This window comes from Lonchura striata, chromosome 14 (genome assembly GCF_046129695.1).
Source record: "Lonchura striata isolate bLonStr1 chromosome 14, bLonStr1.mat, whole genome shotgun sequence".
Taxonomy (NCBI): domain Eukaryota; kingdom Metazoa; phylum Chordata; class Aves; order Passeriformes; family Estrildidae; genus Lonchura; species Lonchura striata.
In genome coordinates this window covers 19,200,694-19,226,159 of record NC_134616.1, presented here as the reverse complement: position 1 = coordinate 19,226,159, position 25,466 = coordinate 19,200,694, and the positions used below count along the sequence as shown (strand labels likewise).

At 53.1% G+C, this 25,466-nt stretch overlaps 1 protein-coding gene across 9 annotated transcripts in view; it reads left to right on the top strand.

Annotated features, from left to right (window-relative positions):
* Positions 1–21,502, top strand: part of DLG3 (discs large MAGUK scaffold protein 3) — a 78,182-nt gene extending 56,680 nt beyond the window's left edge. For 5 of the 9 annotated variants that reach the window (XM_077786607.1, XM_077786606.1, XM_021534583.2 and 2 more), the window contains 11 exons: positions 5,074–5,188; positions 8,683–8,859; positions 9,529–9,604; positions 10,177–10,276; positions 13,049–13,090; positions 13,799–13,849; positions 14,588–14,689; positions 14,866–15,038; positions 16,406–16,515; positions 17,088–17,179; positions 18,867–21,502. In XM_077786607.1, coding sequence (XP_077642733.1) covers positions 5,074–5,188; positions 8,683–8,859; positions 9,529–9,604; positions 10,177–10,276; positions 13,049–13,090; positions 13,799–13,849; positions 14,588–14,689; positions 14,866–15,038; positions 16,406–16,515; positions 17,088–17,179; positions 18,867–18,973 — 1,145 coding nt within the window. In that variant the 3' untranslated portion in view covers positions 18,974–21,502. Of the gene's footprint in view, positions 1–23; positions 73–5,073; positions 5,189–8,682; positions 8,860–9,528; positions 9,605–10,176; positions 10,277–11,968; positions 12,015–13,048; positions 13,091–13,798; positions 13,850–14,587; positions 14,690–14,865; positions 15,039–16,405; positions 16,516–17,087; positions 17,180–18,866 lie in introns of those variants that run through there. The other 4 variants (XM_021534585.2, XM_021534584.2, XM_021534588.2 and 1 more) reach the window with 3 other exon arrangements.
* The last annotated feature ends 3,964 nt before the right edge of the window (positions 21,503–25,466 follow it).

The following is a 25,466-nucleotide window of genomic DNA, read 5'->3' as shown; positions in this document are numbered from 1 at the left end:
GGCGTCCCGCCGGCCGTGCCTGCGCGGCTTTGTGCGCGGCCGGGCGGGTGCGGGGCCGCGCCCCGCCTGCAGGTGAGCGCGCTCTGCCGCACGGGCAGCCCCGCCGCGACCCCCGGTAGCGGGGCCGCGAGGGGGCTCGACGGGCCGGGGTCGTCTCTGGGGGAGGGGAAGAGCTCTGCTTGCTGGAGGGCGTCGCCGCGAGGCCCGGCTCCGTGGGGTCCCACGGGCCTTGCGGGAGGGACCCCGTGGTCAGGAGAGCTGAGGGGTCCTGGAGGGCAACCGCGGTGCGGGTGGGGCTGGAACCGGGGCGTCGCTGCTGAGTTGGAGTTCGTCCCCACCTCTGAGCATCCCACCTGGGGCGCCGCTCCGAGCCTCTCGCTATCGCTGGGTTCCGATTTCCTCGCAGCGGCCGGGCCGCTGGTGGCGCTGAGGGTAGGGAAGGGAGCGGGCAGCTGCCTGCGCACAGCTCCCCTGGGCAGTAGCGCTGAGCGAGGCCCGTGGGCTGGGAGGGTGCCCTGCCGGCCAGCCAGGGGCCGGGGGTGATCCCGGGCCTGCGGCCGTGCCCAGGGCGGCACCGTGCACTTGCTGGGATGAGCCGTTCCCATCCGCTGGAAAACGTGTCTCTCCTGGGCCCCGCTGGCTTTCTCCACCAGCTATTCTAGTCCTCTCCAAGGAGGCCGATGTCCCCCCCAGGCATGCCCTTCATCTTGTGCCTCCTCTGTGGCATTGCTGGGTGATGTCCTGCTGGTCCCTGTGTCCACTGTTCTTCCATCCCGTGGCAGAGGCCACTGGGGTGTGAAGTCATTGGTGCTGCTCAGGGCTGTGCTGTGGGTGTGGGGTTTGTTTGTTTTGGCTTGATTTTGGTTTTTTTTTTTACTTTCTTTCCAGGAAGAGTTTAATGTTCTTGTATTTCTGGCTCCCTTTGCCACTTGAGATTTGGCAAAGACACCAATCAAGAGTGGTTAAATGTCAAACTGGACAAGATGTTTTGAAACCCCCTTAGACTGAGGCGGAAATGTCAGTGTGTTGTAGCTGGTGACTTTCCTGGCACGTGTGGGCTGCAGCCATCTCAGGTGGCAGTGCTGTGGCTGTGGAGTACAGGCGGTTGTAACTTGGAAGTTGCCCTCAGCGCTCCAGAGGCTTGAAGGGCTGGGAATTACAGAGAAAGATCTCCCAGGTGTGAGCCCCCAGTGTGGGTGAGGCTGGACCCACTCAATGGGCCATGTACTCTCAAATGTTTGCCTTTTCCATGTTTGTCACGTGGAAAGAGCAAGAGAGCTGGATTTAGGATGCCAAAGGAGGACATGTTGGTGGGAAAGGGAATTTGAGTTCTTCCCCACTAGCAGAGGCAGAGGATGGCACCTGTTTCTCATACCTGAGTGTGGGCAGGGCTTGCCTTGGGGTACCGGGTGAGCACAATGTGCTCTGTGTCTGACCTTGCTGGGGCTCCAAGGTGGAAGAGAGGCTGCTTGTGCAGGTCTCAAGGGATGAGGGGCCCTCCCTGTTTTGTCCTGCCAGACACTAGGAGGGAAAAGAAGCAAAGACCAAACCAAGAAAGGTTAGAAAGAGGAGGTTCTGTCCTGCCTTTCTTCTGAGCACCAGCACCTTTGACCACTGCTGCCTGCTGTCAAGGAAGGGGAGTGATGGTTCCTTGGAGTTTTTGTGAGGTCCATTCCCTCCAAGCACTTCTTCCCCTGACCTTTGCCTGCTATCACCTGGATTTAGCAATTCCCCCTTCTCACACGCCATCCAACAAAGCTTTGACATTCCTCACCTGAAAATACAAAAAGTTGCATTATGGCCTTTCTCTGAGTCAATCTGTCCAAAGGGGAGTTCCAGAGCTGTGCAATGAGTTCTAAAAGCTTCTGAGCTTTCCCTATGGCTGTGCTTCCTTCTGCTTTCCAAGGCCTGTGGAGGAGTCTGTGCAGAGGGAAGGTATCTGGGGCCAGGGTGCTAAAATGCCAGGCTGAAGCTGTTGGTAGTTTTGCAAGTGGCTGGGCTGAAACTTGTGACTGAGCACGGCTGGGCTCCGCTGGTGGCCCAGCCTGGGCCTAGGCAGAAGTGTTTGGTACAGGGCTTTATGTGTACTCATTGTTTCTTTCCAGTGTAGCTCCCCTGGTTGCCAACATCTTTCCTTTGTGCTGTCTCCTGGTTCCCAGATGCGGACCCACGGCTTTGTTGGCCTGCTGGGTGTGTTTGCAGGTGTGTCACACACGCATGCTGGCTCTGGGATCCTTGGGGCAGGCACGTGATCCCTGCCCGTTGATAGTGGTCTATAGCATGTGTACACTCAGGAATTACACTCATGGCATGGAGCTCACCCCAGGGGACAGAGTCAGGCCCAGCTCTAGGAACACCCACGCCCTGGAAAAGGAAAAGCAGTGGGAGGGTACAGTGGTGTTTTTATCGAGCTGCTGAGTGAGAAGTGCAAACATCCTGGCACACAGCGCAATGGCACTCACAGCAAGAGGTGCTGGCTCACCTGTTACATACTTTTCAGTCTTGATAAGCATGTCCTGAACGTGTTGAACACTGTGAGGATCAGCCCTGGCTCACCTCCCCGCTGCTGCACCCTGGGCAAGCTTCCTGAGAGAGTTTCAGCTGCACAGGAGGTCTTCCAGAGTCAAAGTACAGAGCTGAGGTGGCCCTAAGTTAGGGAGCAAAGACAGGAGCACTCCGTGCTGGGGGTGATTGGGTGATCTGCTGGTAATTGTCTTAGACTGTTCTAATGTGCAGTTAAAAGTGTGCCCGTGGCACCTGGGAGTACCCTGTGCTCAGTCCTGGGGTAACCCTGTCTCTCCTGCTCTGGGAGGGAGGCAGTGGGGCTTTGGAGCTGGCTGCTCCTCTACTTTCTGCCCTCCCACAGCTGCAGCAAATCTGGGTTGGTGACTCCTTGGAATTCCCTTCCTAGGGCAAGATTGTGTTTGCTCTCTGGGAGTTAAAGCCAGAGCAGCCCCTGTGTCCCTCAGCTTGCTGCAGCCAGCATGGTTTGTGCTTCTTGTCATGTTAGTGGGCTTTTCCCACCCCTCCAAGCAGCGTGGCCACTCCAACAAAACTAGGAAAGGCTCTTTCTGTGAAGTGCCCTAGCTGAAATGGGGGCATTTGATTACTTTGCCCCTGGGCTGCTTGCAGGGGGGTGCATAAGCCATTTCTGGCAGGGCGGCGGCATCCACAAGTTCCACTTCCAATATCCCCACCCTGATGCTAGGGGTGGAGAAATCTCCTTTTGCCCTATGTTTCCTGTCCAATCCCAGGCAATGCATCCTCTACGCTTCTTGTGGAAAAGAGGGGTGCAGGAGGAGTGGGTCTGTGTAGCAGGAGCAGTGGTCTCCTCGGTGTGGGGTGTGCAGGGAATCTGTGCCCCAGCAGGGTTTGCCATGACCTAGCTGGGTACAAGGGCTGTAGTGGTGCTTTCTGGGGGAAACAGCCCTTCTGTACCAAAGAGGGTTTACGAAGAAGCTGTACCCACTTCTGACAAATGCTCCTCTGGGATTCAAGAGCTTATGGGTATTCCAGGGAGAATGAGCTGTGTGGGTCAAGAGATGTGGAATGAGATGAAGCTCATTCCTATCTGCTGAGAGCTCCGTAAAACCCTGCTGCTGCTTCAGTGGCAGAATTCAGTTTTCTTGTAAAATAAGTGTTGTCCATGCCTTCCTGCATCTGTGTTTCCCTTTGCCAGCAGGAAGGCAGGTGAGGCAGTGGGTGCCCCTTGGCATGGGGCAGTCAGGGGTTCTCATGGTTTCTGCATTAGGCAACTGGCTCTGCCTGATGTTGCATAACAGAAGGGGCTTTGCATGGAGTTTCTGTGAGCCACTTGGCAGTTTTTGTGTCTATTGCTTTTTTTTTCCCAGTCCTTAAGTAAAAATGTATCTTTGGCAACTGGGTGTAGCAAGGGGATACCCAGGCTGTAGGGGTGGAGTCAGGAAATGCCGAGCTGCAGCTGCATCATCCTACAACTCCAGCCCTGCTTTTGTCTGCACTGACAATCCATGGGAGAGGGGCTGGCTCCAAAACAAAGCCTACAGAGCATTTCGAACAGCGTTATTGCTCCCCCCATGTAATGTGGCTCCACAGGCCCAGCACAGCTGTCCTCTGCTCTGCAGCGAGCACTTGCCTCCACAGCTGAGATGCTATGCTCCCCTCCCCAGAATTAAAACCCAAGTCACATTTATACCACTAGGTCATGTACAGGACTTTCTAGGCAAGTCTTACAGCACAGATGAGCATGGTCTTCTCTCACCTGTAACTGCAGGATGTGCCCAAGGGACAAAATCAAGGATGTGAGGCAAGATCTGGCAGTGTGGGCTGTGGCAGTGCCAGCAGCTTTCCTGGAGCTGCAGTTGCACTTTCCTCATTCAGCCCTGGGTAGGGAGGCTAGGTGCCTCCACCCTCTGCATATCAGCCTGACCTTTACTCCTGGTTGAAGGTCGGGCTGGGGTTCTGGTGGCGGCTGCTCCTGCCCAGCTCCCTGGTAGGAAGGTGCTGGTGTCTTCTGGAAGGTTCCCCAGCTCTTCCTGCACATCTCTGCCACTGGGATGTAGAAGCAAAAGGTGAATTCCTCCTCCCTGCTCCTCTTCCAAGGGCAGGGACTTTGTGTTTTGCCTCGCTTTCCCCATTCCTGCTGAGGAGAAGATCTTTGCTGCCAACAAAGCGGTAGCTGGGGACTCCCCCAGTGGCTGAAGTTGTGTCTCGCTGCTCCAGCTGGTGAGCAGTGATCTGGTGGGGCTTTTGCTCTCTCTTCATGTTTTGAACTGCTCTGTAGGTCAGCAGCTTGCCAAGTCCCGCACAGCCTTTCCCTCAAGGAGCTGCAGCTCAGCAGCAGTGGAGGTCACAGCAGCCATTGCCTGAGCTGCTGTGTGGGAAGTTGTGGTGGGGTTGGGAGCAGCTGGAACGCTGCCTGCTCCAGATGCCCTGCCTGAACTCCTGCAGAGTTCTGTAACCTCTTCAGCTTTGTCGTCCCTCATGTGCGGGGACAGACAGGCTCGTGGCAAGATGCCTTGTGGGAGGCCTGGCTGGGTGTGGGGATCAGCCCAGGGGCAGCTGTGCCTGCACTGACCAGCCCTGTCCCCACAGAGTACAGCCGCTTCGAGTCCAAGATCCACGACCTGCGGGAGCAGATGATGAACAGCAGCATGAGCTCCGGCTCCGGCTCGCTGCGGACAAGCGAGAAGCGGTCGCTCTATGTCCGGTAAGGGTGGGATGGGCGCGTCCCTGCCGCGGGGTGCAGGGGGTGCTTGCGGCTCAGCCTGGGCTCTGCGGTGCCTCGGGGGCAAGCGTGTCAGGGGCCTGGGGAGTCAGTGCTGTGGGTGCATCACAAGGCCTGGAGGGTGCAGCAGGGAGAGCGGGGCTTGTGCACTGGCTTGGCAAGGCTGGGTACTCAAATGCCTCTCCCAAGGACTGTTCCTCAGTTTGGAAAACAGTGGTGTCTGCAGAGCCTGGGTGACTGCTGGCCAACACACTGAGGACCACTGGAAAACGGAAATGGTGGACATCCAGCCCTGCTTCTGCCCCAAGCAGGTCGTGGCAGCTTTCAGGGCACTCTCCTCGAGCCAGCTAACAGGCTTCTCCTTGTCTAGTCCTGCCATTCCTCTGTCAGGATCTGGCTGGATGGGAGATGAGCTCTTAGGAGGATTATTGCTCTGAGCCCTCAGAGCACTTTTGGTCTGGAGCCAGGTGCAGGACTGGCAGGCAGGGGTTAAACAGCCATGCAGCTCAAACTGCTGCAAGTCCTGTGTGGACAGGACAATCCCTGCCTGCCTCCTGCCACCTCCTGCCTGCCGCAGCACCTGTGGGATGAGCACTAATGAGTAATTTTAACTTGGTAATTAAAATAATCCTGTAAATCCTAACCCTGAACAGCCTGTTGCAGGTGAGGCTGACAGGAGCAAGGGATGATGCTTCTCCTTCCTTGTGAGAAGATGGCAAGGACAAAGGCTGCATGAGCCTCAGCCTGCATCTCCTATTGCATGGCTGCTCCATGCAGGAGGACTTCAGGCATGGTGGATATGTTGCAATCCTGGTATGGCAGGAGGGGAGAGCTGCAGCTCTGGGTTCCTGCAGTTCACACCTTCCCACAAGTCTCTGCAGGCATCTTGCTTGATTTAGCATCTCAGAGCTTCCTGGGGGTGTGCAACAAGCTGGGTGCAGTGTTGAATAAACATCATCTTGTTAGTCCTGCCCTCACTCCCCTGCTGTCCTGTGAACACCCTCATGTGTGGAGGAGGGTTTAGGCTGGGTCCAGCTTGAGTTGAGTCTGTTCTCTCCCTGGAAAGGTGCTCATGTATCAAAGAATTCTTGTGAACCAGAGAGCTCCCTGTTGCCTCCATGCTACTCATAGCTTTTCGTAATTCTTGGTGCATCCCCCCACCATGGGGCTTTAGAGGCATCCACAGCACTGTGTCCCTTCACACATAGCCCAGGTGGATCTGGGCTGTGCCTTGCTAAGAGGGTGATCCCAGGAGAGAGCTTTTCCCCAGTATGGCCCATCACAACACTCTGCTCAACAGACACCCTGCAAACGTGCTTGAAAGAGCTGCTTGGGTGCCCAGGCTGCCCCAGCCCTTCTGGGCGGGGTAGTTTCAAGTACAGTTTACCCGAAACCAGCTGAGCTGCTGTGCTGCGGACAGGACTTCAATTACAGGACTTGCTACCCAGCTGCTTGAGTCAACCCTGTGTGGCTGCATTGCATCCTCTGTGCTGTGGAAGGGCTGGATCTGGGCACCCAAGTGCCTTCTGGAGCTGATTTGGGGGTGCTGAATCTTTGTGCAGCAAAGGCAGGGGCAAGGCAGGTTCACATCCTGCCTGTCACCTCTCTGCACTGCCGCAGGGCAAAGTCTGCCAGCCCTGGGGCTCTGCCGGGTGGAGATGGAGGTCAGGCAGGCATTGTGCCTGGCCATCAGGAGGAAGCCATGGGAATCCTTGGCACTGCTTCCTTGCCCTCCAGCCAAGCCATCTGCTCTCCTGGCTGTCAGCTGGCCTGGGGACAGAGCGGAGCTGCCACCACGGCGGGTCCTGCAGGCCAGCGCAGCCAGGGGCTGGTCTCCCGGAGCACCGTGCCTTGGGGTGGCCAGTGCCTCCTGTGCTGGCTCTGCAGGTGTCCTGCCTGTGCAGAGATCTTGCTGTACCTGTCCTGGGGTGCCAGTGGCTGCTGCAGGAGGAGCAGGGGCCCTGTGCCGCTCTGCAGGGCAGGGTGCACAGAGTGGGCAGGGCTCCTCACAGCCTGCCTGCCTTTGGGAACCGGTCTGACCAGTTCCCCAGGGCCTTGGCCAGCGGCACTGACCTCACAACTGCCTGCCAGCCACATGCAGCCTTATCTTCTGGCCTGGAGCTGCCTGCAAGGCTTGATTACCTCTGGCCAGAGCACTCATCAGTGCTCTGCTGCCAGCTCCAGCCATGCTGCCATGCAGAGGGAACAGGCACAAGAACTGCCCCAGCCCTGAGCAAGCTGGGCAAGGAGAACAGATCTGGTGGCTGAATGTATCTGGATGCATAGGGCACATTGGGTCTTGTCCCAAAGAGACCTCCCCATGGAGCAGCCCTTCTTCCCATTCAAGACCCAGCCCCAAGTGCCCTGAAAGGTTTCATAGCCCAGCACTCCCCTGGCAGAAATGCCTTCCAAGCTCTGCTGCTCCACAGGGATATGCCACATGATCCCACAGCCCTTCCACTTAAAGTGTGCTTTTAGATCCCCTTTGGAGTTCCCACAGTGGAAGAGGGTAATGAGCAGAACAGAGGATGTCTCTCCCGCGTGAAGAAGGTTTATTAGGGCCAGAATTAAACCAGCAGCAAGTCAGTGTTTGCAGTGCCTAGGCCCATACTGGGCTGGGGGTCTGTATCCCGGGAGCAAATACAGGGTTTTGCTGCCAGTACTTTTGATGACCCGTTCCTTTCTTTGTGCTTTTGCAAATTGATGCATCAAAGCAGGCACAGTTTGTGTGATTTGATGTTAGTAGAATGAGTTGCAGCTGAAGCCACGGAAAGCCTCTTATGAGTACAGGCTGCAGTGCTGTGTGTGATGTCCATGTGTGGGAAAAGTATTAGTGCTCCTCTAGCAAAAAACTAAAGTCTTTTCTATAGCTGGTTAGTTTAATTTTGAAGATAATTTTAAACTAAAGAAACTGTTCTCAGAGGAGGTGTTTAGGGGTATGAGAAGGATCAGTTGTGGAAGCATATATATATATACTCTGAGATGCATTCCTCATTCACAGGCTCTGTACATAAATAAAGGCTATGCTCAATGCTGTGGTGGTCTGGTGGTCTCTGCCTGTGCAACCACCCACCAGCAGTGAGGTCTGATGTTTCCCATCCCATTCCTTGGCCCCACAGCCACAGAGGGATGGTGGGGAGCAGCCCTCCTGCAGGCTGCTGCTGTGAGTCTGGCCCACTCACTTGCCACAGACACTTTCAGTGTGGCTCATGTGCATCCTGCAGCTGAGGTCAGCAGTGAGTTCTCTCAGTCCAGTCTCAGTCACTGTTGTTCCTGCATTGCACTCTTCAGGGTTTGTGTTGAGCCTGTCAGCCAAGGGATGTGCTAGTGGCTGGCAGCACTGCTCACCTTGGCAGAGCTTGGGTTAAACTTTTTAAGGCATGAAGGTGACAGTGCCCCAGGAGTTTGGCACTGCTGCTGCCCTTGCTGCCTGGCCATACTCAGAGAAGGCATCGCTGCTCTCTGCTCCTCCTCAGAGCCCTATTTGACTATGACCGGACCCGGGACAGCTGCTTGCCCAGCCAGGGACTCAGCTTCTCCTACGGGGATATCCTGCATGTCATCAATGCCTCCGATGATGAGTGGTGGCAAGCCAGGCTCGTCACACCCCATGGTGAGAGTGAGCAGATCGGGGTCATCCCCAGCAAGAAGAGGTGAGTGGCTGTCAGCAGGAGTTGTCACGCTTGGTGACCCCAGGATTCCCCCAAACTCTGCAAGCAAGCCCTGCAGCCCTCGGGGCCCTGCTCAGGCTTGGATCTCCTTGTGGTCCCAGTGCACCTGCCCCCATGCGGCGTGCAGGGCACCTTGGTTGCAACCTGGGGCTGTGTGCAGGTCTCCCTAGGTAGGTGTTCTCCAAAGCTGTGTGAGACTCCAGGTGAGGAGGAGAATGGTCAGCCCCCTCTGTGGTCCCTGTGGGGATGTTAGCCAGTCTGGGTCTCCGTGTGAGAACAGAGTCACAACAGCAAGGCTGCTCCTTGTGTCCCCCTCTCAATCTGTTCAGCTCTGTAGCCAGGTCCCATTATGAGGTGGGAAGTCACAGAGAGCAGAGGAGGTGGCTGCTGCTGCCTTCAGGTCTGCAAAGCCAGCCTTGAGTCTGTTGTCTATCCCCGTTGGGAAGGCTGGCTTGGCTCCTCTCCTGCTCCTGCAGACACTGGCCTGGGCCAGACCCTGGGCAGGCAGTTCCACATCTGACCCTCCCTTGGAAGAAGCTTCTATTTGCCAGTGGGGCCACCACCCAAAGGTGCCTTTATCTGCCAGAGGAGCCACTTGGGCAGCGTAGAGGGCACATGGATGGGAATAGCAACTCTTTCTCTCCTGATCAGGGTGGAAAAGAAGGAGAGAGCACGGTTGAAAACAGTGAAGTTCCACGCCAGGACTGGCATGATTGAGTCCAACAGGGTAAGTGCTGATCTGAGGCTCAGTGAGGCACCTGGAACTGGTAATTAATGAGGGCAAGATGAGTCCCAGCAGCAAAAGCTCGGCAGCTCAAACAATCCCAAGGCAAAGAGCTGTGACTGGACCTGCCCCAGACCCACATCTGCTTGGCACAAACCTCCATGAATATGCAGTGATTGAGCAGAGGAGCCCAGGATGGTGCAAAAGTATTGGGGAAGGACCCATGTTTGGAATGATGGGGTGGCAGAGCTCATGGCTTGGAGCTGCCTGCAGGCAGCTGGTGAAGGTAGCTGCCCTCACACCTCACGAGCAGTGCCTAACAGGCCAACAAGCAAGGAAGAACAGCCTAGCTACTCCTGCAGAGCTACTGACTGCCCATCAGCTTCCCAGCATCCCTACCACATGTTTTTCTCCATGCTTAATTTTTTCCTGCATTACAGTCTCATGTAATCTCCATTATTTCATTTGAGGGTGTCTGCCCTGACAGCTCCTCGTTGTCTCTTCATTTTAATTTTCCCCATATGCATTAAACACCACTGTTTTTTCTGTCCTCCTTCCATCTCCATGTTCTTCAGTCGATCAAAACGAAACGTAAAAAGAGTTTTCGCCTCTCTCGAAAGTTTCCATTTTACAAGAGCAAAGAGAACCTGGCCCAGGAGAGCAGCGGACAGGAACGTAAGTAGCAGCTGGCCAGAGAGGGCAAGCCTGCAGCCCTCAGGTTCCCTGCCCTGAGGGAAGAGATTTAGCACACTTCCATAGCCAGGGGTTCTCGCACCTGCCTGTACTCAGGTCTGTGCTCCACAGTCGTGCCAGCAGCTAGGGAGAAACTGGAGCTTGAAATGAAAGCAACAGCTGTACTCTGGCATTCTCTTCCTTCCTCTCATGTTCAATGTCTTCATCTTTTCATCCAACTTCACACCCACCCAACTCCCTGCTCTTCCTCCCCCTGCTCTCCCCTCTTTGCTGCAGGCTCTGCTCCCTCCCTCTGCCTGCTTCCCTCCAAGTGAGGGGCTGGCTGCCTCCTGCAGAGCTTCTTCTGCCCCTGCCAGGGCTCAGCACCTGGGGAGGTCCCAGCTCCATCTTCCCTAGAAGTGACTTACAGCTTCACATTCCCACTGGAGAGCCCTTCCAGCGGATTAAACCCTGTGGACACAGGGAAGCCATGACCCTGCTGCCCACCCATGACTGAGGCACATCTTCGGTAGTTGGCTACAGATGTTGGGGATCCACAGCTCTCACTACCCTGAGATCCCAGTAAAGGCAGGGTGTTTATGTTGTTGCCCCAAATCCTGATGTGGGTAGCACTGGAGCTGCTCACCAAACCCAACCCCTCCTCCGAGTGGTGAGCTGCATCCACTCCTTGGGCAAGCATCCAGGCTGGCAATGCCCACATAGCTGTAAAGGGGTGGTGGCCATGGTAGAGCTGTGTCTGTGCCCCAGTGCCACCACAGCAAGCATATCCCCTCCCCTCTGGGGCTGTCTTGGGTGTCATACAGAGGCAAGAGGTTGCTGCTGGGCTGTTCCAAGGGCTCCTTGCATCCCTGTGCTGCCCATGACAGGCTGGTGCCAGCTTCCAGTGATTTTAGCAGACAGCACAAGCCTCTGGCCCATGCTGAAGGTTGTCTGTGTGTCTGCCCGTCTCTAGTAGTGCCTGCACATCGCTGGGCTCCAGTGAGATCCGTGCAGAAGATGGGGGCTCATTTTTGGGCTGCCTTGCAGTGAGATGACACAGCATGGGTATGGGGCAGGCCACTCTCTTTACCTGCCTGCATCACAGACACACAGCCAGCTCCCTCCCTGTGCTCTGCCCCTGTCCATCCCAGCTTGCAATGGGGGGGGGTCTCTGCCTCACATTTCCACAACCTGTGCAAGCATTGTGGTGTGAGGCAGCTGGCACACATGGGTGGGGAAAAATGCGCCCTGCTGCCAATTGTTATAGGACTGTGTGCTGTTCCTGGCCCCAGAGTGGCCAGGCTGTGCAGAGCCACTGTGCCCTGCCAGTACACTCCATGAGGAGAAGCACTTCAGCCCCTGTGCCAGCAGCTCAGGGCTGCAACTGCTTGCTGCTAGCTGATGCTGCTGTGGTTGCCCTACCCTCCCAGACCCAGGGTGGCTCCTGGGGGCTCTTTGGCAGAGAGGGTGAGCTTGGGGGTCAGAGGGGGTCCAGCCAGAAAAGGCAAGATGTTGGCAGTGGGCTGATGGTGCCAGCTCTGAAAATATTTGACCTCACTTGCAGTTGCAGCTCTGGGCCATTCTGCACTCCTGTCACTAATGCTGGTCTGGCTCTGTCTCCCCCATCCCTCTGACTCCCCTTTCCTGCGCTGTCTTCTCTCCCCTTCTCCCCCTTCTTGCTGTCTGTGAAATCAGGACTTCCCTGGGTTAAGTGACGATTATTATGGAGCAAAGAACCTGAGTAAGTTGAATTCTGATGCACATTGTTCCCTTTCTGTGGCTGGTGGTGCCTGGGGGGTGGCTGGCTGGGCTCTGGCTGGGGCAGCTGTGCTTCCCTGGCTGCAGGGCAGGAGGAGCCCTGGTGCTGCTCCACTGCCGGGAGGGACCCCACGTGTGTGGTGGAGGCTGTGGGGCTTGAGGTGCCACTGCTGCACGTGGACGGGATGGGAGTGCTTGGGTGGGGGTGTTGGCCATGCCTTAAGTGCCTGCTACACCTCCTCATCCTCTTCTTCCTGCTTCTGTCTGGGTTGGTTGGTGCTTTAGCACTCAGAGCCACTTCCAGTGTGGGTGGGAAGTGGCCAAGGTGGGTCTGCTGTGAATGGGATGGATGACAAAATTCTGAGGTGTTCCCACCTTTCTCTGGGTTACCACATATGCAGAACTGCAGAATAATCACAGGAGCATCATGGGCTTCTCAGCTGGGGCATGAGTTCCCTGCCAAGCTCTGCACCCCCCAGTCAGTGCAGAGCCTGACTGAGGCAGGCAGTGGCTGGCAAGCCTCTGTGGGGTGGTCGCAGCATTAGGATCAGCCTGAGCAAGCAAAGCCCCAAACTCTGTCCCATTCTGTCACTGTCTCGTCTCTGTGCGTCCCAGCCCCGTCCCCAGAAGTAGGCTGCCCCATCTCTGTGCCAGCTCAGCTGTGCCCTCCCCTGCCCGCTGTGTGCATGCTGCACTTGCTCCCCTGCCAGCATCGTTCTCCCTGTGCACTCCAACTTCCCTCGGCCTGGGAAGCCCAGTGCCTTCACATCTGCCCTCCTGGCCTCTCTTGTCTTCTCCTGGAAGCATCCCCCTGCATGTCCCCAGGTTCCCAGCAAAGGGTGAAAGATGCCGCCCTTGCCCATGTGGCACACTCGTCCCAGTGGGTGGTGGGTTGCAGGTTTTTCGGGAGGCCAGCGCTGTCCTGCCCTCGATCAGTAGTGCTGGGTGACAGCCAGGGAGCCCCGGTGCCTCCTGCCCATGCTCCTTCTGAAGGGGATCTCTCTGGTTGCTTTGCAGAGGGCGTGACATCAAACACCAGTGACAGCGAGAGCAGTTCCAGTAAGTGTGTGTCCACCTGCTCTCCCGCCCCGTGTACGTGTGTGTGTCCCTGTATGAGTGTGCATGTTTGGGCACTTCCATCTTGTCTTGTCCCAGTGGTGGTTCTGTTCGGAGGCTTGTCCTTCCTGCTGGTGACTCTGAGATGCTGCGGCCAGCTCCCTCCTCGGAGCCAGGGAGAGCAGGGGCTGGGGAGTAGGAATGAACCTGCCTCCTTCACTGCTCTCTCCTGGCTGCACAGCTCTGCTCCAGCGCAGGGTGGTGGGTTCACAGTCCATGATGATCCCCCTGTAGTGCCTGATACAGGAAGCAATGGCCAGAGGCCAGGGCAGTAGCATAGATGATTCCTGGAGCCCAAGCCTGTACAAGAGCATGGGGTCCAGCTGCAATAGATGCTCCCTTTCTCCCCTGAAAGTCCCCTAAATACCTAGGGAGGACAGTACATCCCAGTGGGCTACGAGCGTGCAGTGGTGGGGGAGGGAAAGAGCAGTCTTGACCCAGAGCTGGGACATGAATAATTAAAGTGACTCAGGGGCGCATAACTGCATGCCCATCATGCTTCACATGCATGGGTGGAGTGATGGGGACAGCCTGGAGTGTCCCCAGAGGGGCACTGCCAGGCTGAAGGGGCGGGAGCCAGCTCCTCACAGCTGCAGAAGGGCTGAAGAGCTGCTGCAAGTGCTCACCTACGTCCCCCTGGCTCTCTTGCAGAAGGACAAGAGGACACCATCCTGTCATACGAGCCAGTGACACGGCAAGAAAGTAAGTCCTGAGCTGAACTGCCCCATGCCCACTCTAGTGGGGCTGCCTGTGTCCCCAGCACAGCCAGGGTGTCCGGTGCACCCTCCCCTCCTGCCACACCAGCAGAGGATTGGGTGGATGCAAGAGGAGTCTCGTGTGGCATGTAGCTGGGGAGCCAGGTGTGCACAGCTTTCCCTGGCCTCCACTGCCCAGTTTCAATCAACACAAAAGATTTGTGTTGTGGTCTGCAAGACCAAGGGAGAGATCCAGAGCTAAAACTGAGCTGGGCTTTAGTCCTCAGCTGAGGACAAGACCCCTGGCCACACCCCCAGCCTTTAGCACTGCTTGATGCTCAAACCCTGCAGACCCTTTCATAGGCTGTATAGTCCCAGTCTTGGTGGTCTGCCCTTGCCAGAAGCTGGATCTGACTCTTAGGCTCCCAGGGCTCCGGGGCATTCTCACCCAGCTGTCCCGGTTGCCTGGCTCCTGCCCCAAGCAAGGGAGCAGCTTTACTGATCCGTGACCCTGGAGACCTGCAGAACCTTCCCCGGGGCCAGGCAGATGGTTTGGGTCAGTTGGGAAGTACGCATTGACCGTGACCAGGAGGAGACAAACTCGCACAGAGGAGGCACCTTTGGGTGCCCATGTGAGCATGAGCACCCACTGCCAGCAGGGAGAGGGCAGGTCAATGCCAAGAGTGGCAGTAGGGTCAGCTGCCCGTAGCACAGGTGGGCCTCAGGTTGTGGCTCTTGTTTGCAGTTCACTATGCGAGGCCGGTGATCATCCTGGGGCCAACAAAGGACCGAATTAACGACGACCTCATCTCTGAATTCCCACACAAGTTTGGTTCCTGCGTGCCCCGTAAGTCCCAGCCAGCGCTCAGTGCCCTTGCTGGAGGGAGGGGAGAGAGGTGGTTCTGCTCCTTGCAGGGTCTTACCTGTGGTGTGGGGAGGGAGCTGGAAGCACAGGTGGATTGTGTCCCTCCAGGTTTGTGGTGTGTCACTCTGGGCTCACTCTTGATTCCCACTCTCCTCCAGACACCACCAGGCCTCGGCGCGAGAACGAGGTGGATGGCCAGGACTACCATTTTGTTGTATCCCGGGAACAGATGGAGAAAGACATTCAGGACAACAAGTTCATCGAGGCTGGGCAGTTCAATGACAATCTCTATGGGACCAGCATCCAGTCAGTGCGAGCGGTGGCAGAGAGGGTGAGTGTCAGGTGCCATTCCTGGGACTGGGATGCATCCAGCCCGAACCCACACGTATTCAGCAGTTCCCCTCCTTTTCCCTTGGTATTAATGAAGGGCTGTAACCACGTTAAGCAAGCACATCACAATCCTCTCCTCCTTCCAGAGTCCTGCCAAGTCATGTGGCTGCTTTTCTCAGCTGCGTTACTCTATCTCATTGTGGTACCTCTGTCATCCAAATGCCACTCAAAAGCCTGGTACTGGTCCCCAGCCTTGTGTTCAGGAGCTCACAGGACAGAGATACCTGGGTGCCCTCAAAGCAGCAGTGTTCCTCTGGAGGAGTCCTGGGGTTACCCAGGAAAATCTGAAGGGCTGAAGCTGTGGAGTTGCGTTATTTGTATGTTTTATTATCCCTGTATTATGTATTGGTTTATTCCTTTGTACCCCCATGTACAACTTGGTTTATCCCCAGTTTTCCCGCCTTGTCCTCCCTTCCCGCCTTCCCAGTATCTATCCATCACCCTGGAAGAGGCACTTTACCCCTCCCTGGTGCCTTGTCTGTCACTCGGTGTCCCTTCCCATCCATCCAGAAGCTTCCACCTTGGGCACCGGGTGATTGGGCGAGGGCCAGGGGCCCCTCTCATATCCTTCCCCCATTAGACCACGTTGTATCACCCCATCCAGGAGCCACCCCCTATCCCTATCCCCATTGGTCGTTGGATACCTCTCCCTTACAGTTTATAAGCCAGTGCAAGCACCTTGTGCTTGTTCCTGTTGGCTGGCACCGTTCTAGGATATTTGGCCCCGTTGGGTCACAATAAACTTGGACTTAGCCCCCAGCAGGATCCGCTCTTCATTTATCACCACGAGGCGTGCCAGCGCTGCCCGGGACCCACGAAGGCACTCTCCAAACCCCAGCTGGGAGCAGCGGAGGGTGCCTCCATCGCCCCTCTCGCCCCAGAAGGAGAGCTAGCCAGGGCTAAGAACAGGGATCTGGGGCGGGAGCACTGCATGAAGCACCTTGGGAAGAAATAAAAAACTCCCAGGCATTTCCATGCTATGGCTGTGCTGGTTCTGAAGCCCTGATGCCACAGTTGAAGGCTGGAAGGGGGAAACAATTTGATTATCTGTGATTTCTCCAACTGAGCATCTTGAGTTACCAACTCCAACTAAGTTACCTGGGGCTTATAGTTTCACATGTCCAGACAAAGGTTCAGTCCCTTTGCATTGCTGCTGTCCTGCAACAAGCAGGAATGTGAGGCCATTGGGAGATGGCTTGCATCTCAGGAGTGGGGTTCCTTTCTGTCTCCTCCCTTTTCAAGCACATCTGTATGAGCAAGCCATTTCCCACACAGAGTAGACTCTGATCCTGCTTATCTCCTTTCCAGGGGAAGCACTGCATCCTGGATGTGTCTGGCAATGCTATCAAGAGGTTGCGACAAGCACAACTTTATCCCATTGCCATTTTCATCAAACCAAAATCCATTGAAGCCCTCATGTAAGTGCAGCACCATGTTCTGTGCTTTTCCAGCTGCTTGTCCTGCTGCTTCTGGCCCTGTTAGTGCAGGCTGGAAAGGATGTGAGAGCTGAGCTTGCGAATCTTCTGAGCAGCAGCAGCAGAAAATATTATGTGAGGTGATTCAACAGCTTGAGAGTGACCCTGAGATCAGAAATTCTGCTGGATCCAAGGGACCTGGGAGAGCCATTTCTCAAGTCAGAAGGGGTCAAATTGCTTATTTCTGTGTTTTATGAGGATGAGAAAACCTAGGCAAGCAGGGAGACTTTTGCAGCGGTCTCACAAATTTAAGGGATTGTCCGAGTTTGAATTCCCTTCCATGTTATGGTGAAGGAGGGTGGGGTGGGTGGCAATGAGAAGAGCTGATGGAAGTGGAGATGAAGTGTCAAGGCAGCCTGGAGTCTGTGGGGAAGGGCCCAGCTGAGCTGGGTCCTGCACAGCTTCTATCCCTGTGAGCAGAGAATTCCCAGGCACCCTGGCTCTGTGGGCTATTTTTGCTTCTGTTCATTGCTAAGAAAAAGAGCTTAAAAGTTTCCATTTTTTGTGTGTGGCAGGGAGATGAACCGGAGACAGACATATGAACAGGCCAACAAGGTCTTTGACAAAGCCATGAAACTTGAGCAAGAGTTTGGAGAATATTTTACAGGTGAGTGTCTTGAGCAGGCTTGTATCTGATTTACTTCATTTTTCCATCTAGCAGCTGTGACCTCTCTACCAGCGCTGTCCTACTGTAGGGTCATGGGAAAACATCCAGTTTCCTCAAAGCTAAAAAGAAATGGCACTTTGCCAGAGGGCTCTGCAAGGGGACTGCTCCAAGATCAGTGAACAGAAGTAAACCAGTCATAGAGAAGGAGACAAGTTGTCAGGCAAGATTTTCTGAGTTTGTGAAAGCTTATCATCAACTTCAACAATAAAAAAAAATCTAAAAATCCCCAAGCAGGGGAAGCACAGGGTTTCAGAGTGGTACATGTACAGGAAATAAACTTCCTGCATGGGAGAAAAGGGGAGCATTTTCAAAAAGAGAAAAGAAAAGTTTCTAAAGAGGAAAGATAAAAAATTAGTGACCTAAATGGTGGAGGCAGTCCTGAGTTATTACAAAATATCTACCAAAAAAGACAAAAAGTTTGGCTTGCTTCCTAAGTAGCCTTTCTCAAGAGCCCGTCGGGGGTTGCTGACGCTTTGTGCCTGCTGAGGTGAACTGCTCATGACACAAGCATCCTTGTGCATTAAGGAACTAATTTTTGTAATATGATTAATTCTGGAAAACCACAGGCAGGTGAAGAGGCAGAGGAACTGGTCTTCCATCCTTTTTCCAGTGCAATAGCTGTTTCTTCTGAAGTTGAGGAACGATAATGTTGCCAAACTGTGCATTACCTAACAGCTACTGGGAAAAACCACAAGCAGGATGTTTTCCAAAAATTTATTTCAGCTGGGCAAATACTGGGGTACAAACACAGTTAGCTTTCCCCAGACCTCCTGTCCCGAGTTCCAGAGCTGCTAGCTGTTCTTCCAGGAAGACATGCCACAGTTTTGCAGGCCCTCAGCATGCCACTGTGCACTTGGAGGGCAAGTGTGATGTTGACCTGTGAAAAAGGAATGCTGTTGGCTGAAATGTGTTGAAAGAACTGGGTAATGGACAGAGAGATAGTCACTGTTACAGGTTCTGTGTCAGCAACTTAGAATGAGGGAGCAGAAGTACTGGAGGATGGTCCTGGCTGGGTTACAAAGGCTGGCTGGATTACCAGAAAGCTTTGGCCCTTCTTGAGCCTCTTGGCTGTGATGTGAGTGCCTCGTGCTGTGTCTGTGCTGAGCAGCAGGATGGGGCAGCGGGTGCTGCTGGGAGCCTTTCCCAGCCTGAGAGCTCTGTGTTCCCACCCTGCAGCACAGGAGGCCAACACAAGGAGCCCTCAGCAGCTGGCCAGAAGGAAAACCAGAGGGAAGGGACAAAGCTGGCACCTTGGGGCAGGTGCTTGGTGCACCCCAGTGAGCTGCCCCAGCCCTGCCTTCCCTGGTTCTGGTCAGCGCAGCCGTGGCAGTGCCAGGCCCGGTGCGTGACGCAGCGTGCAAAGCTGATTAGCAGCCTGGTGTGGAGAGCCCAGCTGGCCCTGCACACGGCCAGGAGCTCTGCCAGCTGGGATCAGCACCAGCTAATCCCCACCGAGGTGCTGCTTTAACCCTCTGTGTCACTGGGCCCACGGCAGCTGCTCTGACACCACCTGGTTCAGTCCCTCTGGCTACGCCCTCCAGCCCTTTCGGGCAGCAGGAAGGCTCTCCCATCATTCAAGGCAGTACTGCCTGGTGCTCAGGGTCTGGCTTGTTCTCTCCTCTTCCAGCCATTGTACAAGGAGACTCTCTTGAAGAAATTTACAGCAAAATCAAACAGATCATTGAGGACCAGTCTGGGCACTACATCTGGGTCCCATCCCCAGAGAAACTCTGAAGATGTCTCCCACCTGCTTCCCTGTGAGCAGAAGATCTCCGAAGTCCCACCCATCCAAGCCCTCTGCCCCGAGGGGGAGGGATATGAAAACTATTCCCGTTCCTTTTTTAGATCGTTGTAAAATTGAGTTTTCTAGTCCTGTTTCTTTTGTTGGGATGAACTCATATCATTCATCACGTGACTGTTCCCACCATTCCTGCATGGACCTTCCCACTGCTCCAGTAGAGACAGACAAAAACCAATTCAAGGTCGTTTTTTTTATTATTATATTATTATTATTATTATTATTATTATTATTAACTAAACAAAGAATCAAGATGGAAGAAGGCGGCTAAGGACTAATGTAAGAAAATAAGTGAAACAATGGACTCTGAACACATGAGCTGGTATCAGAGCTCCAGGGGCATTTTTCCAAGTGTGGCTGTCTAGCAGCTCTGAACAGTGCGGCAGATGGGCAGCAGAAAGCATTTTATTTATCTGTATATGTAATTTATATATAATATAGAGGAGAGATATTATATATATATTATATATATATATGTATGTGGAATAGGAAATCTGAGGGACCTCTCTGAAAAGGTGTTGTATTATTGCAAGGTTCTTTCAGTTCATATGTCCCAACCACTCAGCGTAGGGAGTCCACTTGGGCAGGAAGAGCTCAAAATGGTACCAGGTGCTTTGGAAACTTCTCCCGTCCAGGCCAGTTCCCTACAGCCACCCTGGGTCTGAGACAGGCCACAGACTGGTACTGCCTGTGCAGGAGGGATCAGAGCAAGGAGCAGCAGTTGGCCTGTGAGAGGCTGGGAGACAGAGACTGAGCAGGAGGTTGTGGAGCAAGAGAATGGATGATGCTACGTATTAAATTGCACATTGTTTTACACACCACCTTATGTGTTTGCATGAGAGGTTTCCTTTTGGTTCTATTTTTTTAAGCTGACTTTAAACCAAAACCATATTGTGTGTTGTGTTGGCTTTTTTTAAATTATTATTATTATTATTATTATTATTATTATTATTATTATTATTATTATTCCATTTTTTTCTTGTTAATGATGAACTGAATGGATATAAAATCCAGTTTTTTAACTTATTTTTTAAGCTGGCTCTATTGTAAATAGAATCTAGATCTGTGGTGTTTAGTTAAGAAATATTTTACTGGCCACATGGAACAAATGTACTCACTGTCCTGTGTTGCTGTGAAAAACCGGGGATGTTGGACTGGTCCTGTACCTGTGGGTGCAGGTGGAATGACCCTTTCTGGCTTGTGGCAGCACACTGCCATTCTCTTCTGCATTAGCCACTGGCAGGAAAAGCCCCCAGCTGTGCCTTGGATGGACACTCACATTTTCCAGATCAGTAACAGAAATGAAACACTTCTCCCTTCCCTGCTCCATGCTGAGTTCCCAGCCCTGCTGTGTGCAGGTGCCAGGGGTGGCTCTCCCGGGGAGGGACCCTCCTTCCAGCAAAGGTGACTGCATGGCCACCTTGCCTGGCTGTCTCCGATATCTCTGAGTGAATCTGTGGCTGAAGCTGGGCTCTGCTGCCTCCCCCAAGCCACCCCAAAGCCCTGAAGTGGTGCGCCAGCTCGCCGGCTGAGGGGCAGGGCTGCCCCATCTGCTGGGCACTGGCATTTTTCAGGGGAGGCACCGAGACACTTGGCCCTAAGCTGAGACATGTCTGCCTTTGAGGACACTTTGGCTTCTGTGCTTGAGGGGGGCTCCAGACCCTTGTGTGCAGCTGGGGACACTCACGTGGCCTTTGAGGAGTGTGTGCTGGGTACTCAGAGTTCAGGTCCCAGCACTCCCACCGTACAGAGAGCTGGTGAATGCTGTTCCTCACACAGTGCCACACCCCACAGCACAGGAGGTCGCTGTCCAAGCACGACCAGGTAAGTCTCCTCCTGCCTGCGTTTGGCAGGGATGAGCTGCGGTCCCCTCCCCAAGGTGATGGCTCTCAGTGTGTCAGGCAGTGCCCGGTGCACAGGCCACGGCTGCCAGCATGAGCCAGGGCTGCTGTGACACTGTCCATGTGCTGCGTGGGGAAAAGCCTCCTTTGCCCACCCTGCATCCCAAGGAGCCCTGCAGGGACCAAGCAGTTTCTGGGACCAGGACACAGCGCTGCAGGAGAGACACAGCTGTGAGCACAGCGGAGGGCAGAAGGATTCTGCTGTCAGTGGGACCGACCCTAAAGGAGCACACAGAACTTCGTCAATGGATTCCTGTCTGGCATCCAGCCCCTGCCCCGCTAGTCCTGCTCCAGCTGCTAAAAATGTCGGTCCCTGAAGAAGTGGAGTAAGTGAAACAAAAGTCCTTAAGGTGCTAGTCACACATTCCTATTTTTTCTGGTCTTTTTTCTTTTTTCTGTTTTTTTCCTAATAGCCTGTCTCCCTCTATCAAGTCACATGGAGAAAAAGATGATGTACTCCATGGCATAGCTGACAGTATCGAATCGATCATGACAACAGTAGTTGGTTAACAGTGTTTCTTCCAAGGAGACATATATTTTTAATAAACAGAGAGTTGCAAAGAACTCTTGTCTTTGAGACCTTCTTTTAGAGTCCTTCATTGTGTATCAGATCTGGGTTTTTTGGTGCTGGTGTTAGCAACTCTTGATATGGTCTCTCTATGGCAAACTGAAGTGTTGACAGTGGTTTAGGAAAAAAATAGCTTTTTTTAGTATAAAAGGTGATGCCTGAAAACTTGCCTAGTGGAAAAAGGAAATCTCAAAAAAAAAAAAATTGAAAATAAAAGAAAGGAAGTGGGCTTATTTAGAGCTGCAACTCAGCCACTGAAAAGTGCTTTTGGTTGAGTTGTTTTAACCCAAGTTAAGTCTGGCCTGATGACACAACACCATAATGTATTCTGGATCATGGATTGAATTCTGGGGAGGTTGCTTTACAAGTAATAGGGTTTATAGGCTGCTACATAATTGTTCTTGTATTAGATATAAAGACAACAAAGGAAATACATAGTCCAACTAATATAGAGCTTCTTTTCACAGTTTTAACATGCTGTTTAAATATCAGAGAGAAGAAAAGTTATAAAGACAACAAGTATCATTTTTACCTTCAAATGCAAAGAAAAGGAATGTTCACTGAGAGACAAATGTGGTTAAAGAAGTGTCACAGTACTTTCATGCCTGAATCTGCTTTGTCATTTAGCTGAGCTGAAGGAAGGGTGAAGGGGGTTGGTTTTTAAGTACTAGATTTCTTTGCACAGAAGAGAAGCAAATTGTGATTTCAGGGGAACAAGGACGTTGTACCAACTGAGCATGGGCATACGTTTGCTGAGTGTTCAGTTTGTGAAGATCACTGGACAAATTCAAAACCATTTAGAAACTCCTTTAACTGATCAGATCAACAGGCCGGGGGTGGTGGTTGTCCATAAAACACCAGAAGATTAAGCAGTTGCTAAGCAGACCTGATGCTAAAATTAACCACTCTCAAAAATCAAACTTTGCTTGCATGCTGACAGATTTGGAGTCATGGATGAAGCAGCACAGAAATATTGTCTGTTGCTGCTGCCCCAGTGCTGCCAGGCTGCCCTGCCCAGCCCAGCCCATGTGGGGCTGCAGACACCCCTTCCCTTGCAGCCCATGGCCTGTCCTGAGCTCATGTGTCACCTCCATCTGCTGGGACAGGGAAACATTCAGGGTCCCAGGAGGGAGAGCAACTCGGGGTTATCTTCTCAAATAAACCCTATCACTCCTGTAAGGCAGAACAACCTCTGGAAGAGAAACGTGATGAGGAGGGTGGTCTGGAGAAGGAACTTGCTCTGTTAAAGCTGTAATCACCCATTTTCCTGGCTAAGGATAAGTTGCTCTGCCAACCAGGACTTTTGCAGTCTTGGCCCAGAAAATAGAAGAGCATTGGCCTGAGAATGGTCCTGTCTAGTTGTGAAATGTAGGACTTGGTTCTTTTCTCTTCCAAGGTGTCCTGCTAAAGCTGCCTGCAACCAGCAGGAAACTAATCTCTCCTAAGACGCCTCTAGAAAATTAGACTGTAAGCTGCTTGTGCTATAGAGAAACATGTCTGTGCATCTGTCTGCAGCTCTGGGTAATTAGCTGTCTTAGCTCAGCAGAAGAACACAGGTTGTGCTGTGAGGCTACTGGAAAAGGGGCTTTAAAGGAATGTAATTAGAAATTTCTCAGCATTTTTTCTCCATTGATGGAGCTGTCTTAGATACACCCGTTGTTGCTAATGATGCTTGGCAGCACAATCTTCAAGAACTGCTGTTCTCTGCTTTCCTCAGGCTGTCACAGCAGGATTCATGGCACTGAAGCTGCTGTTGTCAAAGGTGTTTCCTCAGTAATCCTTGGGTACACCTTGACCTTCGGTGTTTATTTATATCCCTTGCCTCAAAAAATGCAGGTCATTTGTTTACCCTTAGGGTTTTTAACCCTCAGAAAAAACACTAGACAATGTGTAATGTGTGTAGTGCAGCATTTCTGAATGATACAAGCACATGGGAGCACCTATGGGACTTGCTTGGGGCCACACTAGACTCAGCACAGGGATGACTCTGGAATTTCCTCCTCTATTACAGTGCACTACTTGAAAAAGCTTCTACCCAATCCTCTAGTGAGCCTCAGCCCTCTTCCAATTACCTTGATGTATGATTACTGTGACCACTTTGAAGTGTTAGTGGCCAGCCAGCTCCTCTTCCTTTCCTCCCTCTCCCAAATGCTTGATGCAGCCACAACAGTGGGAGCAAAGCTCTTCTCACACTGTCTGGTGGGAGGTCTACCCTCAGTGGAGAGCTGCTGGAGAAGCCCTGCTCATGCTGCAGGTGCCTCTGGGTGAGAGGTGGTAGAAGGGGCTCCAGGGCTCAGCAGCTCAGCTGGTATCTTCCCTGCCCTGCCCCATTCCAGACTCTTCTCAGCAAGGATGTTTTTCCCAGGGCAGTCTCCCTGTCCCATCAATCCCAGGGGGTCGGTTTGGACTCGCCCTCTCCCTGGACCTATTCCAAATTCACACTGCAATTCCCTTGTGCCTCTGCACTGCTGCTCCTCCCCAAACAGTTACAAAGTCAAATTAGCAGGGGAAAGGGGCATAAAATACTGGCTGGGGAAAGGGGAGGGAAGTTTGTGACCTCCCATCCTGGAGGATCCATTTGTGTTCTGAGAAGCAGGGAGGACTCTGAAGTACAGAACTAGTGTCCAGCACACCCTGGAGCTTCTACAATGATGTGTAAATAGGAAAGTACAGCTGCAATGCCACCCTCTGGAACCATCTGTGGACATCCAGGGATGAGAACACAGGCTCTCTGAGCTGAAAGAAAAACAGGGATCAATGAAAAGGTAAGAATGGGGGAGGAATGAACAGCCCTGTTGCTGTTGTTGGCTTAGAAAATATTTATAAACCGCAATCACCCTCGATGGGCTACTGAACTGTAAAGCAGCATTTAGCCTGGTAAAATAACCTGGACCAGCCTGCATCTGGACCAGCAAACACCTGCAAAGGTGCAATTGCACACAAACTACCTACTGGGAACAGCCACTGGAAATGCAGCTAATTACAGTCTGATTCAACTAGGAGAGGAATTCTTGCCCTACTTAAAAACTTTGGTAAATACTAAGCCTGGAATAAAATGTACTATGTAAAAATGTTCAGGAAGAGATGAGTACTATCAGCAGAGTCTGAAACTTATCTGATATGGGCTCTTCAGTGCTGTCTGTAGCATAACAGAAATCAGAGTATCTCCAAGGAAAAAATTCAAACCATTCTGGCTGTAGGCAAACCCACATTTAGTGCTTGCTGCCTTCTAAGGCTGTATATAATTACCTCCTTGCACTTGCTGGGCAAACATGACCTTTCTCACCAGGTACAGTGTGACACCTTTACCTGTATATGTGTGTGTGCAAGTCAGAACTGAGCAGTAATTAAAGCCAGCCCGGCAGGCTCCAAGATGATGCTGCAGGCAGGATGGAAACCTTTGAGTTTGTGGCATTGTTTAGAGTCCCCCAGTGCTGTGATGCAGCATGATCTCCAAAACTGACTCCAGAAGAATTTTCTGTGGCATTTGAGACCTGGGTTTTTATAGATTTAAAGGTATTTCTTAGTTAAACAGCCAGTACATTGTGCATTAGAGATCTGAAAGCAGTGTCTCAGAGACCCAAACTAGGTCTAGTGAACAGATTTAAGTTCACCGTGAAATGGAGAATTTAAACTAAACAGATCCATTCCCCTGTTAAGGAACTCCCCTGTGCTACCTTTCAGATGCCCCTCCTGGGGTCACACTGACACCAGCCCAGACTGTCCCTGCTGGGACCGAAGGCCCTTTGCAGTGGCAGCTCCAGTGACCCTCATTTCCTCATTTGGTTCCCTGCACACCCCACACTCACACAGACAGGATTCCCCACTGGCTCAATCCCAGGTTTCCCGCAGCCAAGTCCCAGATGTGCTCAGACTTGCTAAGCACCTGCCTGAGCCAGGGTTCAATGAGCTGGAAGGGAGTGCAGCCCTCACAGCACTGCCAGTGACAGCTGCAGCTTC